Here is a 17,243-nt window from a genome sequence, read left to right as displayed (position 1 = left end):
CTCTCTAATATTTTCAAGTGGGAGAACTTGTACAATTAGTGGTTGACTAAATACTTATTTACCCCACTGTAGGTCACTTGAGGAAGAAGACCAGTACTTATTTCATTGTTATTTCATAGCACATACACAGAATAGCTGTTCCTTGTCACAACACACATTGTGACAGAGTAGTAGTAGTAGTCACAAACACTGTATAGTACCAACAATTTATGAATTGTTGCACATACATGAACATAACAATTTTATTTAAAATATACTTTGAGACAAGACTTAGACAATGTTACACTCTTCAAATATGGATGCTAAGCCAACGAGGCACGCATCATTCATAATAGATTGCCATGCGCACATTTGCGCATTTCAACTCTGTATATTGTACTGTAAAACAACACACAATACAAACATGTTTTATACATAAAGTACTGTGCACAAAGTAAAAATGAGCTTAAGAAAAGTAAAAGGAGAAGTTCAACTACAGAGAAACAATCGACACCTTTCTTCACCAAAAGTTGCTCCTCCCGTTGCGCCATTGCTCCCAAACTGCTCTCTAAACCTCTGTTGAGGTTTTATTGTCCTGGATGACCGTCTTGCTGGCATTTCCTCGCAAAAAATAATAAAACCTGTCATTCTTCGTTGTTTTTTTTTTACCGCTCTCTTGACTTCTCTTTTCCTGTTGTGGTAATTCAATGGGTCGCATGTTTACTGTAAATGCGTCACTGCCAGCACGTCAGGTAATAAACGAGCTGATTCGCTGGTTTCCTGGTGGTAGGAGAGTGAGATTATAGCCTCGAAGCTTTTAGGAATAGCTGACATTTTTTCAAAACCAAAAACCGTTTAGGAGGTACGGTAGCTTAAAATATGCATGCGTTAATGTGTCACTGCCGACACATCCGTCGTTAAAGGGTTGATAGCATTTTAATTACATTTTTAATAATGTAAACTACAACCTAAATGATAAGTGGGAAAATTGTCATGTTTGTGCTCACTTCTCTTACAGTGTGTGGTGTAGTTTGTGAACCATTCAATTAAAACTAGACTCATGGATGAGAAAAAAAAAAAAAAAAAAAAAAAAAAAAAAAAAAAAAAAGCAAATGTCGACACCCTTATTTTCCATTTGACAATTTTTTCACAAATTGCAAAGATCCAGTATTTGGAATCTAACTGACAATTTGCATTTAATAAACATTACCGGTTTCAAGGTATACCGTGTTATGAAAACATCACGGTTTCAATACCGCAAAAATTTTCCATCACACCGTCCCTAAGGTAATAGTTATTTTTATGTCCCTAAAATGCAGGAAGAAATTCCTCACTTGCAGCTGCAAGGCTCAACCCTCTCCCACCATTGGTTGCTCAGTGTCAGCGAGTCAGCAATGCTACACGATGGCTGGAGGAGGTGAAACTCCTGAACTTTTCCCCCCCATTAAAGGATTAGCGTTAGATCGCTGCGTGTGTGTGTTTGAGAATAACTCCTCTTGATGCTGGGTGTGGGCAGGCCCCCTACGCAAAGGTGTGCCACAGCGTTTGAGGGGTTGACCTGTCAATATAATTATGAAGTCTATGGCTTTATCTATACATGCACACATTACTTAGGTTCCTGACATCTTAACTTGCTCAGACTTCTCTGTAAAGTCCCGGTTTAGTGAAATGTTTATCTTCTTTTGTTGAGGAGATGGTATTGACTAACCTATCAGTAGTGAATTCATTGTTGTTCAAATATATCTCATGGTTCTGTGAGCTTGGCTTTCCTGCTCATGAAAGACTAATACACTCCGGCACCTTTTTTTAGACATAAAAGGTTGCTTATGATCATTTGGCAGCCATTTATTAAAATAATAGCTAGGGAAATGCTGAGCATTTCTAAAATGTGGCCGCAAGGTCTATATTTTACTCTTGTGTCACATGAATCCCTCTGCTTATGCTGTCTTATGTTCAATTTGACAGCAACGTGTAGCACTTCTGAAAATGATGGGTCTGTCAAGGTAATAACAAGGGTTCATTTGCAATGAAACATGAGTAATGTTTAGCTAAATCATCATTTTTTCCCAAGATTTTCATTTTACAACCTTTACTACATATTTCTCGTCCCACAGCATTGCGCGCCATCATCCCCGATCTGTCTGCTGGGCCTCTGACAGATAAAGAGCGTAAAATTGAATGGCATCGAGCCAAATGCCTGCAGTCATCATGGTAAGGGGCATGATGCTGCGAAATGAAATGAACCTGGAGCGACTTTATTTCAATATAGTTCTGCCAGCGGGGTACAAATGCAATGTAACAGATGCGAAACCTAGCCTGAATTGGTAGGTTATGCAATAAACAGAAACGGGCACAATTTGTTATTGCTTATCAATACAATGTTAGGCTTTGTAGAAACACTTTTTACTTATAAAATTGATTTAGTTTAACCAACAGTGAAAAATATACATATAGTCCACTAAATCTCGTGCATTTGCAGTTTTTAGATAAGTAAGCAAAATACTTACACAGCACATACAATGTACTGTATAGTGTGTATGTACAATATTACCATTTGCCTTTTATTACAATAATATCTAAGTACATTTAGTCAAGTGAGGTCCAATTACACATTGTTCTATTATGTCATGAAAAAGAAGCCAAATGATGTTTTGTTGATCTTACTTGATTCAATTACTTATGCGAGCACTGCACTGCACTGATTATGGCACATTGGTGTTACAATACTACCAGGGCAAAACATTGGCACAATGCTGAAATCAAATACTGAGCCTTTGTGAACAAGTTACAAGTCCCAAATCCACATTTCAAAGGCATAATAAGGTTGTACAGCCCAATCTGAGCAAGGAGACACTTTATGAGATCCCAAATCACAGCTGGCAGTTAAAACGACGAACTTTTCATGGATAACAGTATAAGATAGACCACAGAGGGCTGTTTGACTGCAAAGGACAGACCAAAGTAATAGACATACAGCTTGGTTAGCAGCTGGAGCGTTGGGGAGGGTCAGACTTTGAGTTACAAGTTATTGTTCACATGGTAGTAGACATTTTTACAGGAAAATGACCTTGAATTTGAACCTGCATACTCGCTCACAGGAAGCATTGGTTTTAAATGCTCCCAGTGTGAGGACAGAACTTGCAGTTCAATGCCCCTCAGAAATGGAATAATTAAAATCAACTGAAACTGGATCACCTTATTTCTTTATGGTTACTTTAAAGATTATGCCGCCTGTATGGAATTGTGAAACATGACCACTAGGGTTGTTCCGATCATGTTTTTTTTTGCTCCCGATCCGATCATTTTAGTTTGAGTATCTGCCGATCCCGATATTTCCTGATCCGATTGCTTTTTTTTTTTGCTCCCGATTAAATTCCAATCATTCCCGATAATTTTTCCCGATCATATACATTTTGGCAACGCATTAAGAAAAAAAATGAATAAAACTCGGACGAATATATACATTCAACATACAGTACATAAGTACTGTATTTGTTTATTATGACAATAAATCCTCAAGATGGCATTTACATTATTAACATTCTTTCTGTGAGAGGGATCCACGGATAGAAAGACTTGTGACTTTGTATATTCTGACTAAATATTGCCATCTAGTGTATTTGTTGAGCTTTCAGTAAATGATACTGTGGCCATCCCAAATGCATGATGGGAAGTGGAACCATGACTGTGCGTAGGGCTACCAATTGATATATCTTCTCTGCGTTGGGAAATAATATAAGGTGTTAAGACAAAGATCAGTTGCCACCTTGCTTCCCCACATTGCTTCCCATGATATTTCTAATCATAGGGAGAGGGATTGCAAGGCTTTAGCCAATTACAAAAAGGCTCCAAAGGCTGCCAAAATTCACTCTACTCATTTTGCGCTGCCTTTTATCTCTCTATATAGGTAAACCGGCGTCATTACAGATTGAGCGCGACAATGAGTGAGAGAGTCGTGCAGCGCATGCATTAATTGCGTTAAATATTTTAACCTGACACATTTTTTTAAAAATTTATTGCCGCCGTTATCGGGATAAATTTGATAACCCTACCTTAAGCCTAAACTAAATACTCTGGATGAGCGTAACATATTATGTCTGTAACGTTAAATACAATTAGAAAACGATTTTATTAATATATATATATATATATTTAAAAAAGGCATGGCCGATATTTTTTTGCTGATTCCGATACTGTGAAAATGACGTGATTGGACCCGATCGACATCTCTAATGACCACCTTTATTTCCAAGTGCAGTGGTACCTCTACACACTGCTGTCAACAGACTTGCAGGGGCCCGGGGACAAGAGACCATTATAGGGTTCCCCCCTAACCCCACCCCTGCCACCGGCTTGTCACGACAACATACGCAGTACTTTAAGGCTTTGCAAGCAATGACAGTGTAAATTTTCAAATTATTTAATTTGAGATGGACAGTTAAATTTAACAGACCGTAATGTGATGTGACACAGTATAAACAAACCATTTCCATCTATTTTCCCAAGTAGGCCACAGTACAATACAACTGAGAGTGCTATGCCTGCCTGCTAAGCATTAAAACAGTAGAACTAAACATCCTGTGCCTGCCCCCTCCACATCCCTGGGGTTGTCAAGCCCTCAAACAGGGATGTGCCAAGATTTTTTGACAGCAAAAGCATTTATAACATCAGTTAAATCCAGTTTTTGAGCAAGCTCACGCTCAATGGAGAGCATGGTGTTGCCAGCATCCGCAAGGGGCCGCTGTCCCCTACAATATGACCGGCTTTACCAATTTGGCGCAGACGAAGAGTTGGGCGAGCGTAAGGGGGTAAGATAGGAGCTGTTGAGAGTTGTTGTGTGGTAGCGCTGAGTTGAGTGGCTGTGAGCCCCAATGTTAAAGGGATCCTCTATTTTTAAGACAAGTAATTCTTAAAACATAAATGTTAGTATGAGTTATAATAATTTGATATTAAAACCCCTCTTAATGTTTTTGTTTTAATAAAGTTTGTAAAATTATTTTAAGTGATAGGTCGCCATTCTTGTTACGTCGCAGTGCGTGACGTCACTGGCCCCGAATGCCGAAATTCCAGCTTGTCACTCGTTAGCTTTCCCAACATGTCATCAGTTCAACCCTTCCTATTTGAACCAGATCTGAAAAGTGAAGAGCAGGACAACACTGTCGGTCGTTCACAAGACGAGCTTCAGGGAAAAATGCGTGCAGCATATACCTGATAAGACAAAAGTTGGGCAAAACTGGTGATGCGAGAGAGTCCTGTTGGGAGCGAGAGTGCATGCTGTTGGGATTCGGGAACTCCGGTTTTATTAGCAGATATTCAAGGTAAGCATATTGCATTTTCAAACGTTTTCCCAATATAATTATGTAGATTGTTAGCATCCAGAGCTGTCGTGTGCTTTACATACAGTACAGGCCAAAGAGCACACCTTGTGTAATCCAGGTCTTGTACATTGTAACGCGTGGTAGCTAGGATACGTGTATAAAAGTACCAAAAAGGGAGAAGCTTCCACTTACGCACATTTATTCACAAAAAAAAATAATATTTCCACCTTGACCACTCTTCACTCTGGAGCTCAGTAGTACGCAAACACGCATTCCCTGACGAACTCCTACAATCATTGTTGTAAGGTCCACGTCAGAGTCACTGTCGTCACTGTAGCGTGCCATAGTGCTTTAATTAGTATGATTTGGGGAAAACTCCCACGAAGAATAGTCAACAAAAAAGATACCAATACTAATCCAAATCTGCGTTTTTTTTACTCACTCGAAGATCCAGGAATTAGACAGATCCCATGGCAATATCGCAGCTGCGATTAGGCCGTCGATTCCACAAAATAGGCTGATCCGAAAAGCTGCTGTGGGACCGACGAATAAAGATAAATGGACAGATCCAAAACCATTATTGAAGACGCGATGGGACCCTTACTTGACTGAGGATCCAGGAAAAATGTTCGGGCGCCAGTTGTAACGCGTGGTGGGTAGGATACATGCATACAGGGACCAAAAAGGGGGAGAAGCCTTGACCACTCACTTCACTCCCCTTTTTTCCATTTGACTGGAAATTGCATCCAAAAGCAGCACATTGTGGCATTTTACTTCGCGAGTTTAGGCAGCAATAAGCAATTGTTGAACACGCTACACATTCGGAAAGATACCAATGACGTCATCACTGCGAGCCCGCAAACCATGGCGCCAACTAACAGTCAAATATGGACTAAATATTATAAAATATTGCCATTGATTTAACATTTTATGTGTTTCTAACAACATGTTTTAGTACAAGAGAACAATTGTGGTTTATTAGAGCCTACATGTATTTAAATCAGAGGATCACTTTAATAAAAGTTCCAGCAAAAAGCCATCCAAAGTGTCTCTGCGTTTTTACGCACATCGCCACCTTCCTGAAGGAAGACATTGACGAACTGACGACAAACGAGCCATCCACCCGTCCACTCCAAAAGTTTTTTTTAAATTATTTTCATTTTACTGAAGGCTCGCTCTCCTCCAGCTACAGTCACTGGCAAAGACAACAAAATGCGGGGTCAAACCATTCTCTGCTGAGACTGGGGGAGGGGGGATGTGTGCAAGAAAAGGAAAAAAATATATATTTGAAATATTAAATATGTTAAAGTTTTTAAGTATGTATCGAGTAGAATTTAATCAGACAACAATTTAAATAAAAAGAAATATGTGAAGGTAAAGTAAAATAAATTAAGGGTTATTCAGGAGCCCCTATGGTCCTGAGGCCCAGGACAACATACCGGGTTGCCCCCCCCCCCCCTTTGCAATTATATAATTTGCAATTATATACAGTTAACTATCCCACTTGGAATGGGATGGAAAGGGTCTTACACCATGGTCCCTAATTGGAAAAGAGTGCCGTGCCCTCTACGCGCCAGGGATGACATCCTACACCAAATGGAGGAGTTCAAATATCTTGGGAACTTCTTCACTAGTGATTGGAGAGTGCAACATAAGATTGACAGGCAGATCGGATCTGCAGTGATGCAAACTCTGTATCAATCTCCCGGCAAGAAGATGGAGCTGAAGCGAAAGGGCAATGTACAGTATGCCATGATTATGAGCTGTAGATCATGACAAAAGAACAGGATCATCAATACAAAGAGGTAGGTGAGATGACTTGGGCATCTGATCACAATGCCTTCCCGGCACCACTGCGTTGTGGTGTTCCGATCATGTTGCACCGGGAGGAGACCCAGGAAAAGCTGGTGAGACTATGTTTCCACGCTAGGTCCACCTGGAAGAGCTGAATAAAGTAGAAAGGAGAACGTGAAGTCCTGGCATCCTTGTCTGGTGCCCTTGCGACCAGACCGCAGATAAGAGGATCAGGATGGAAGGATGAAAATTACACTTTTGAACTACGACCTCCAGTTTTGTTTGTGCTTTGAGAACCCTAATGACATATTTCTTTTGTCACCGAAATCAAAATCTAATTCGGCTTCCATCAAACACAACAGTGTCACAATCTAAATCAGTACTTCTCAAATAGTGGGGCGCGCCCCCCTGGGGGAGCGCAGAGCGATGCCAGGGGGGGCGCATGTGTCCTCGGGGAACATGCTTTTTTCTTTTTTTTTTTTTTTGCCGGACTGGAATAAAGTGTACTTGCACATCCACTCAGTGGGTGGCAGTGGCGCTCTCATTTTCAGAGTGCGTGCAGTATTTTTGAACTAAGGAAGGGCACTCAGCACACAGAAAACAGATATGAAGAGCAGTGCGCCGCCGCCGTTTTCGAAAGCCGTTTTCCGACCGGACTCACTCACGCAGCAACCCACTGTCTTGTCCGGTTCTCACGTCGCCGCCCGAGAAGTGCCATTTTCGGCTTGGGATCGTAACGACGACCGCCCTCACCTACGGTTCTACCTCGGCCGCCGAGAATGCGCTTTTTTCGTGCCGTTTGCCTTTTAGCTTTGACTTTTAATACAGTGGGGTGATGAGGAACTACTGTTTACTATGTCTGAAAATAATTATAGCGGACTGCCAGAAGCCAAATCCATTAAGACGCCACTTAAAGACATTCGACCCCAATCTCATTGATAAGCCGCTTGATTGTTTTTCAGCGAAAACGTGTCGAATGTTGCCAACAATAGTCCTGCTTTGTCAGTGTTATATCAGTAAACCAGTGAGCATTGTTAGCATGCTCATTGCAAAATGACTCCACTCCATTGCAAAGGAGGTAATACTGAGTGTGAGCAGCAAAAATAAAAACTGTCCTTCTGTCCAAGGACACTCTTTTTTTCCTTTATTCATTTTTGTTTTTTCGGACAAATTTTTTGGCATATTGTCCTCATGAGTAAATGTTTCTAATCAATTTGAATTTGTTATTATTTACGGATTTTATTACATTGTATTTTTCTGTATCAAATGGTCAAAAATACCTTGAGTGTATTTTTACAGTTTGAATGTGACTTTTTTTTTTTTTAATTCAGGCAAATTGATGCACGTCAAGTCTTCTCAGTTACAAACAAAACAATGTTAATGAAGTTATACTTTATTATAAGTTGATCTGTTACTTTTTTTCTTTATTAGAAAAAAAGGACACAATGTTAGGCAGATGCGTATTTATAATAGTAATTTTATAGACGAATAATACTATTTACAGTGGCGGCGAAGAGTTTGGGGGGTGCGCGAAACATTTACGTCTTGCTTGGGGTTGGGCGTAACAGAAAATAATTGAGAAGCACTGATCTAAATTAATGTCTACGATACCAAAACTGGAAACTCAACTGTGCTGCCAGATCAAAATGTTACTATCCGCCCATCTACTTAAAAGCACTTGTCCACATTATGGTTGCGGGTGGGCTGGAGCCTATCCCAGCTACCTTTGGGCAATGTGGGGTATACACTGAAACCTAAAATGCATATTGTTGGATTTTGAGGCTAACCCATGCAAAGACGAGAATGCAAACTCTATTACAGGAAAGCATCCGTTGACATTTGAACAAGCAACATCTGATCTCTGAGATAGACGTGATAACCACTATCAGATCGTGCTGCAGGAAATGATGCTATATAAAAGGTAATTCACCTATTTAGTGCTACCGTTTTTTTTCCTGAGGCAAAACAAGATGGTATCGATTTAAGGTGAGTGTGAGGTGTTTATTTGTTCATGAGCAAGCCGTTATTTGAGGATAGTATATGACTGTAATCGGGAATCTAAAAGTAGTATTGACTTTTACACTAGTAGGGACATCTTTATAGTTGGTCGTTAAGCCCCAAATGTTATGTTCCAACATAACAGCAAATTGTTGTTTCATCTTTGTTGGGTAACACCTGAACAAGGTTGACATTTCTTTTGTTCAATTTTACTGCTGACATGTCTAAAAAATTGAGTGCTATCAGACGTGACACACTTGTTACCAACTACACTGAAATAAAAAGCCAATATATGGCTCATTTCCTGCATCCATTTGGGGGAGAATGTTTATTATCTTTATAGTGATTAACTACAGGCCTCCTTTCACCCCCTGGAGAAAGTTCAACAGATAAATTGATAGATATACTTTATTATAGCCATGAGGCAAATTAAAGAATTAACCAATTAGGAGGAATTAAGTGTAATAGCCAACAGTTAATGATCTTGATAGCAATCCTACAAACACTTCCTAATTAAACTTTAAAGATGCATTAGGGAGATAAGCATTGCTTGATTGTTCCACAGTGAGTTGCTAGTTTTCTGACATGAGAAATAACGTCTTCACATTAATAACCACATTAACCTAGGTCTTATCCAAAAGTCCTTTGCAAAAATTTAAATTAAGAAAAGCAATTTGGTGTTCATCTTATCATTTAGGCAGGTCACAGTGCTCACCTATAAAAATACAATACATAGAGTCATAAATTGAATCTCAGTCATGTGCTGTGTGAGGTGAGTCAACAGAACACCCATTGAATAAAATGAACGCAAACCAAAATACATAAACATGAGCCAAATATCAACAGGACATCGACAAGCTTTAATTGAAAGGAGGTCAACAACAACACCTAAGATGAAAGCTGTTGTATTCTTACCTCAGTCACAGCAAAGCTGCGCTTCCCACACGGCACCACCTTGTACCATTTGTCATGCAGCATGTCCATGAAGCCATCCGACTTGTACTGACTGACAAGCTCAGAGAAGTTGGAAGTGAGGGGAGAGTTCTGAGGAAGTCCAATCCCATATCCTGTTGGTGAGCACACATACGAATATTTTCCTTAATTTTCTATTCATCTTGACTTTATTCAGTGTTGCAAGTAAACTGGTCGCTTCCAGAGATGGGTGTTAGATGTACTCCATTACATTTACTTGAGTAACTTTTTGACTTTTAGAGTAACTTCTAAAAGTAGTTTTACTAAGCTATATTTTTTACTTTTACTTGAATAGATTTGTGAAGAAAGAACACTAGTCTTACTCCGCTGCTTTGCACCACACAAGTCGTTACATTTTTCCTCTTTATGCTACATGTTAGCTTTATTATTTTTTTAGCCAGCAATGCAAGGAGTAGCTCTTCCGATTTCACCAATTAGACGTCACAACAATAATCAAATGACTCCACTATACCAATCAGATGTAGGCTTGCCTTTCTATTTTCACGCCAGCCTGTTCAATCATGTGGTGTCTTTAAAGCACCGCAACAAATGAAGTATTTGATATAGAGTATTTATAGTATTTGTAGTATTTGATTCTACCCTCAACATGACTCGAAAGCGTGGATTTTAACCTCTCCCCTTGGCACAGATTAGCCACGGAAAACCGGAGATATGATCCTTTAATTTCAAAATAGTAATTATGAATGAACTCTTCACTATTCAAACTAGGAACTATTTTCTCCACCAGAGGGCATTCATGCTCTTTGGACTAATAATGCTTCATTTTTGTATTTTCTTTTTTTTTTTTTTTCCTTTGTCGGAAATTAATGATTTTTTTCTTTGGCTTAATTTGCAGTGTTGTTAATCTTACTTTAAAAAAAATACTTAATTACAGTTACAAATTACTTCTCTCAAAAAGTAATTAGTAAGTTAGTTAGCGTTAGTAACTCAGTTACTTGAATGTAAGAGTAATTAGTTAGTTGGCAAAGTAACGGGTGTTATTTTTTATGTTTTTTTTTTCATTCCCAAAAATAAAAATAAAAAAAGGCCTTGGTCACACTACTGGAAGTTCAAAGGTTTTTTGGCACTATTGGCCCTAGCCCAAAAAACCCTATACTCAGGGGTTAATTTGTGCTGGATCATGCTGGAACATGTTCCGGTACCTCTTGATTTTGGACTCCACGTGTTCCAGGACTTATTGAGTCTGTTCTGGCACCTTTTGAGTATCAATATTAAAGCAGTAATGTGAAGTAATTTCTTCACATGCCAAATAGGGTCACAAGTAAAGTAATTAAACATTGTCCAACAAATAAAGCATGAAAAAATAATGTATATGTTGTATATTTGACAAAATAATCGCGTTTCCGAAGTTCGAGCCTGAAAGGGGACGAACCCGGAAGTGATACGTCACACCGGGAACGCGATGGCACCTCCATACATACGGCCGCCATACAAAGCCCTTCAAACAATGATTCAAACAGCGATATAAGCGATAGATCGAGCGCAAGGGAGGAGATCCAAGTTTTTGAAGAGTTGGAGGAAGAAGAGGAGCTTGGAATTTTATGTTGGACCTAACATGTATTAGCCAGACGCTAATCAGGATGCAAACAATGTGCCTAGACTACCTGATATGGAATGGATACAAGACCCATCGAGATTACAACATTGGTAAGATATAGGCTGTTATTATTTTCATGATTTGAAGATGCAGGCATTTGCACATAATTTTATGTTTTTGTCTATCTGATGACATTGTTAAAAAAAATAATAATCAGACCTCATGTTCATTTTGGCAGATCCGGCAGCTCTCGTGCATATAAAATAATAATATAAAAACGTTGGGGGGAAAGAAGGAGATGAGCTGTTGTTATATCTTGACCGAGTGACCCACACAACACCTTTATTGGCTTTTACAACTTTACTCAACGTCTTGCCAAGTGACTCTGAACAACAACTTTTCTCTCTTTTAGTCAAGGAGTAAGGCACAAACAATAACACATCTAAATGACATGTGTACCCTCTACTGGTGAACTCCTGTATTACAACTAAATAATATCCACTATATCATAGTCGTCGATGGCTTTCTCCACTTTATTGTGGCAACAATAAGAAAACAAAGTGGCGTCTAATTGCGTGAGGAAATGTAGTTTTTCACACAAGCGAACAGATTACAAAGCACCACTTCAGTGTAGTCCCGAGACTACATTTCCCATGATTCACTGCGTGACCTGCGCGCTTGCTGATTCGCCGCCAGACATTAAAACCAACATGCTTGTTGTTGTCACCTGTCAGCGGCTCTCGCACGTAAAACACAAACTAGAAGGCTATCAAGCGATCACCGTAGAAGAAACGCCAAACCGTACAAATGCAATGCAATGCTAGAAGCATGAAGGTGGAAATACATAATACAAATACAAATAAATGTGCACAAACTCACCGGCGGTGTGTGTCTCTTACTGCAACGTGACCGTGAATTACCGCGACGCCGACCCGCTTATGTGCACATCCACACTTTCCCAATTGACAGTGGATTAACCCTTTCGGACAAGATCGTAGATGACGCACAATTTAAACACGCTTAACCTAGCGAACGCAACAACAACTATGATCGGGAATTGCCACGACTTAACTTTCGGCTAACGTCGCTAGCTTCTACTGTTCATTCCACAACAGTTGGCAGCTCTGCTTTGACAAAGTCATCAGTCATCTAGCCAAAAATCACACTTACTTTTTGGCAAATCCTTGATCATAAGCAGACTGGTTAAGGAAGCAGGCATCTTCGAAGTGTTTGCAGCAGAGAACGCTACTCGATGATGGCATGAAATTCATTCGCTTCGTGTGAACGAAAGATGTCCGTTTACGTGCCCTGCTATCCTTTGGCCACTCATACAACTTTTCGTTTGAGTGAGAACAAAACATCGCCACACACCGCCGTGGCATCTTACCGAGAAGCAATGCAACAAACAATACTGTTCTATGGCGGACTTCCCTCGCACTTCCCGGTGTGACGTAATTTCCGAAGATTTCCGAAGAAAAGCATTTTCGTTGTCAAGGGCGTTGGAATGGGTTAAACAAAGAATCTGGAAGGGTTGCGTTAAAAAAAATAATGAAAATATGCTTATAACTGTTTAGCCATTGATATTATTCAAAAACATGGTTGGCCAACCTTACTTCACATTACAACTTAAGTATAAAATTATGCCGGGCGACGTGGAGGAGAATGTGAGGCGATGAATTCAACAACGTCACTTGCTACGCTAGCGCCCTCTTCAATAAATAACGCCACGAATCACTGCGCTCATTTTATTCTTTTCTCCGCCACCCTAATGCACCAATAGGAGCTCTGCTATGACGCATAAATTACTGTTGTGAATCAACAGTTAAAGTTGTTAAAAATGCTCCCGTTATTGCATTAGTTCCCTTCTGTCTACTTTTGACATGTGAAAGTTTTAAAACTGGTTCATCATTTAATGATAGATTCAAGTCAACATTTTGCAGATTATTTTAGAGTATTTTAGATAAAGTTACTTAGGTTCGCTAGGAAGGTTCTTTACAACAGAGCCTTCCTGAGAAGTCTACTGCTTTAATATGGCGGCTGTTTACCAAACGCCGGCAAGTCTATCATTTCACATCTACTTCTCTATACATGGGATATCTATCGTAGCATTATGTGGGTGTAGTTTGTAGGCCATCGGCTACAGTCAGGTATTATGGGAGCCTCCAGAGCATCGCGTTTGCAACGGCGTCAAAACTCCCTTTCGTCCTCCCCACTTCCGCTCTGCTTTCTCCGTGAGTCAGTCTCTCTCACTTTTCTCGCGTCATACAACCAACGTAGTAACGCATAGTAACGCACGCCTTTACATCCTCAGTAACGGTAACGGAGTTGCAAAGATGAGAAAAGTATTAATTAGATAACTCACTACTGAAAGAAATAACACCGTTAGTAACATTGTTACAATCTAACGCCGTTATTAACAACGCTGTTCATGTCATTATATAATGGGTTATTGTAGAGTACCATTTTAACAACAATTCATATAGATAACTTTGTGCTCAGAAAAAAAATACCATTGTTTAAAAAATAAAAATCAACAAAAATATAAGCAGTTACTCACAATGTTAGGCATTATTTGAGTATTCTTTTCACCAAATACTTTTTTTACTTGTACTTTAGTACATTTTTTGGACGACTACTTTTCCTTTTCCTTGAGTAACACTATTTTGAAGTAATGGTACTCTTACTTGAATAAAATTTTTGGCTACTCTACCCACCTCTGGTCGCTACCCCAACTGACTTTGGCCGAGATAGACGATGTCAATAACAACAATTTCTCAAATTACTCATAAACACCAGGTGGTTTAGAGTGACTTTACATGGAGGCTGCATTAAGTAAATTACAAGCAGCGATGGTATGTGGGACTATCGAGGCCTGTAATGCCACCGTGGGGACATTTTCACTGCGGTTGAATGATGCATTCTAAATTGGCCTGAGATTAACAGGACTATAATCTTTTGAAAGCCAGAACGTTGTTAAATGCCATCTGATTTTTTACTGAAATTGGCTTGTGGACACACATGTGATGGTGCCTCTGAAAATTAAATAATACCGACAAAATCAAGGCGGCAGTAGGTTAAAAAGTTCTGTCCTGGAATCAAAATAATTCATTTGCTGTTGAAGAAAGACAGGGATTTATTTAATCAAATCATTGCTTATTTTCTCTTACCTTCTATAGCAAATGGTTTGCCAACAGTCAGTGTCTTGCAGTCTGCATCAATTGAGACCTCATAGTCTAGCAGAGCTTTGTCCATAATGAACGCATCCAATTTCTGGGGATCGGCCCTTTAAACACAAAACAACAGCCTAAATGCTTTAACAGTTTTCAAATATAATAATTTTATTCCTTCACATTATGTTCTTAAGCCACCATTAATACAACATGTCAGCCCATTACTATACAACTGAATTGCATTGACATTTCTGTAGGGTTGCTTCATTTAATACAATGCAGGAGGGCACACTTTTATTCATTTTACATTTCTGAGGTTGATTGTCTTCTCAACTTGATGTTTGCAGGTGGGTTAATAAGAAAATCCTGTGCTTGAAATTGATTTGGTTTGTGTCCCTCCTCAGCGAGCCAAGCAATGAAAATCTCAATCCATCTGGAGGTGATTACATCAGGGATGTCATTCTAAAATGTTCACCTACGTAACTGGTGTGCCTTTTGAACAATTGGGCTGATTATACAGTAGATGTAGCACTAAAAATTTACAGTAGTTAGTATAAACTATGTTTGTATTGTGGCTGCCACTATCAGTGCAAAACCGATTCTAAAAGGCCATTAATCTGGAAAGACAGAAATATTATTATAATTTTTATTATATTAATAAGTGCCTGATAAGAATGTCTAGTCCCTTGAGGTGTGAATCCTAATGTTGCACATTTCCGGCCCCTGAGCTGTAATTTCCTCAGGTTGCCATTTTCCTTGAACCTTCTAATCAGCATTTGAGAGGCTCTGCTGTAAAAAAAACAAGTTGTTTCATCCATTTAAATTGTGTTCTCTCCAACCTCTGTTTTTATCCAAGCTGCCATTTCTCACTTTATTTTTGCTTTGCTCAGTGGGGACGCCGGTGGAATGTCGAAGCAGCTTAGGATGACAGCGATGGTGGTGTTGGGGGGGCCGAAGAGAAAGAAGATGGGAGCTGAATTTGAAGTGAAGGCAGACTGGCAGTAGAAAATGACAGCAGCATTGTTTTTTTATCTTTCTATTTTCCCATTCACTTGACATGTATGTGATATTTCCAGAGACAATAAACCATCTCCCTAAAAAGATGCTGGATCATGACTGTGTAAATATTTATGTTGTATGGTGTATCAGTGCTGGTAAGCACTGATAAATAAGTTGTTTTGTTTTTTTAATTAAAAAAAATTGAATTACTTAAGATTGTGTATGCCGTCTGGAGTTGCTGGGACGTTGTATCGTCGCATGTACTCGTGCATCTCAGGAAAACTCTTTTTGACATAGTCCTCGGCGCTGCTTTCTCTGACTGTAGCAAATCGGAATCCCTGAGAGGGATGGTGCAACTGCAAGAAAGATAGAGGGAGACGTTTAAGCTTTAATATTAACTCCCATCCCTACACACACACACAATTCAGTCTGCTATTGATTTTCTACAGTTATGCAACACTTTCTACATTATTAGAATACCTGAATATAGCATTAAAAAGAAAATAAATGGTATACTACTATGTCAAAAAGTCAGTATGTCAATGTTTGAATTTGTTTAACCATATTTCACTCTATGGGTTTTTGCCAGTCTGCCACATTGATGTGCTACCGTATAAGTAGGGCTTTCAAATTTATCCCGTTAACGGGCAGTAATTAATTTTTTTAATTAATCACTTTAAAATATTTAACGCATGCGCGGAACGACCCACTCACGCATTGCCGCAAACAGACTACAATGGCGCCGTTTTATGTATATTGAGAGCTAAGAGGCAGAGACAAGCGAGTGGAATGCACACAGGCATTAATTGGGGCCGTGCTATTTATTGGCAAAAGCTTTGGCATCTCTTCCACATCAATAATAACTATTGTGGCGAGCTACGTGGGGAAGAGTGACAGGAGATGATCTATTTCTTAACACCCTGTATTGAACACAACGCAGAGAAGATATACCATTTGCAGCCACCACAGACAGTCATGGTTGCCCAACTTCCCATCATGCAGTTGGGCAGAAAAATAAGTCGCTACAGTATCATTTACTGACACACACGCACAACAAATATAACATTCCTATCTCAAAAAAAAAAAATAAAATAAAATTATATGTTCACAAAAAGAAAAGCGCTCAATGCAAAGAGAACTGGCATTCCCAATCAAAATAGCTATGCAAAATAATACTCAGACTTTGGTCAAACTCTATTCAAACATTTCGTTTATCTCAACAAATACACAAGATGGCAATATTTCGTCACAATATACAAACTCACACTTATCTTTTAAGAATTACAAGTCTTTCTATCCATGGATCCCTTTCACAGAAAGAATTTTAATAATGTTAATGCCATCTTGTGATTTATTGTTACAGTAAACAAGTACAGCACTTATGTACAGTATGTTGAATGTATATATCGTCTTATCTTTCTATTCCAACAATAATTCACAGAAAAATATGGCATA

General features: G+C 39.2%; 1 protein-coding gene across 1 annotated transcript in view; it reads right to left on the bottom strand.

The window, feature by feature from the left end:
- Window positions 1-17,243, bottom strand: part of grin3a (glutamate receptor, ionotropic, N-methyl-D-aspartate 3A) — a 97,067-nt gene that overhangs the window by 31,823 nt on the left and 48,001 nt on the right. The window contains exons 5-7 of the mRNA XM_057818389.1: window positions 15,999-16,144; window positions 14,787-14,902; window positions 10,005-10,156 (exon numbers count right to left, since the gene is read on the bottom strand). Coding sequence (XP_057674372.1) covers window positions 10,005-10,156; window positions 14,787-14,902; window positions 15,999-16,144 — 414 coding nt within the window. The remainder of the gene's footprint in view (window positions 1-10,004; window positions 10,157-14,786; window positions 14,903-15,998; window positions 16,145-17,243) is intronic.

The sequence above is a fragment of the Corythoichthys intestinalis genome, chromosome 17, assembly GCF_030265065.1.
Source record: "Corythoichthys intestinalis isolate RoL2023-P3 chromosome 17, ASM3026506v1, whole genome shotgun sequence".
In the NCBI taxonomy this organism is placed as follows: Eukaryota; Metazoa; Chordata; class Actinopteri; order Syngnathiformes; family Syngnathidae; genus Corythoichthys; species Corythoichthys intestinalis.
This window is presented reverse-complemented; position numbering and strand designations above follow the sequence as displayed.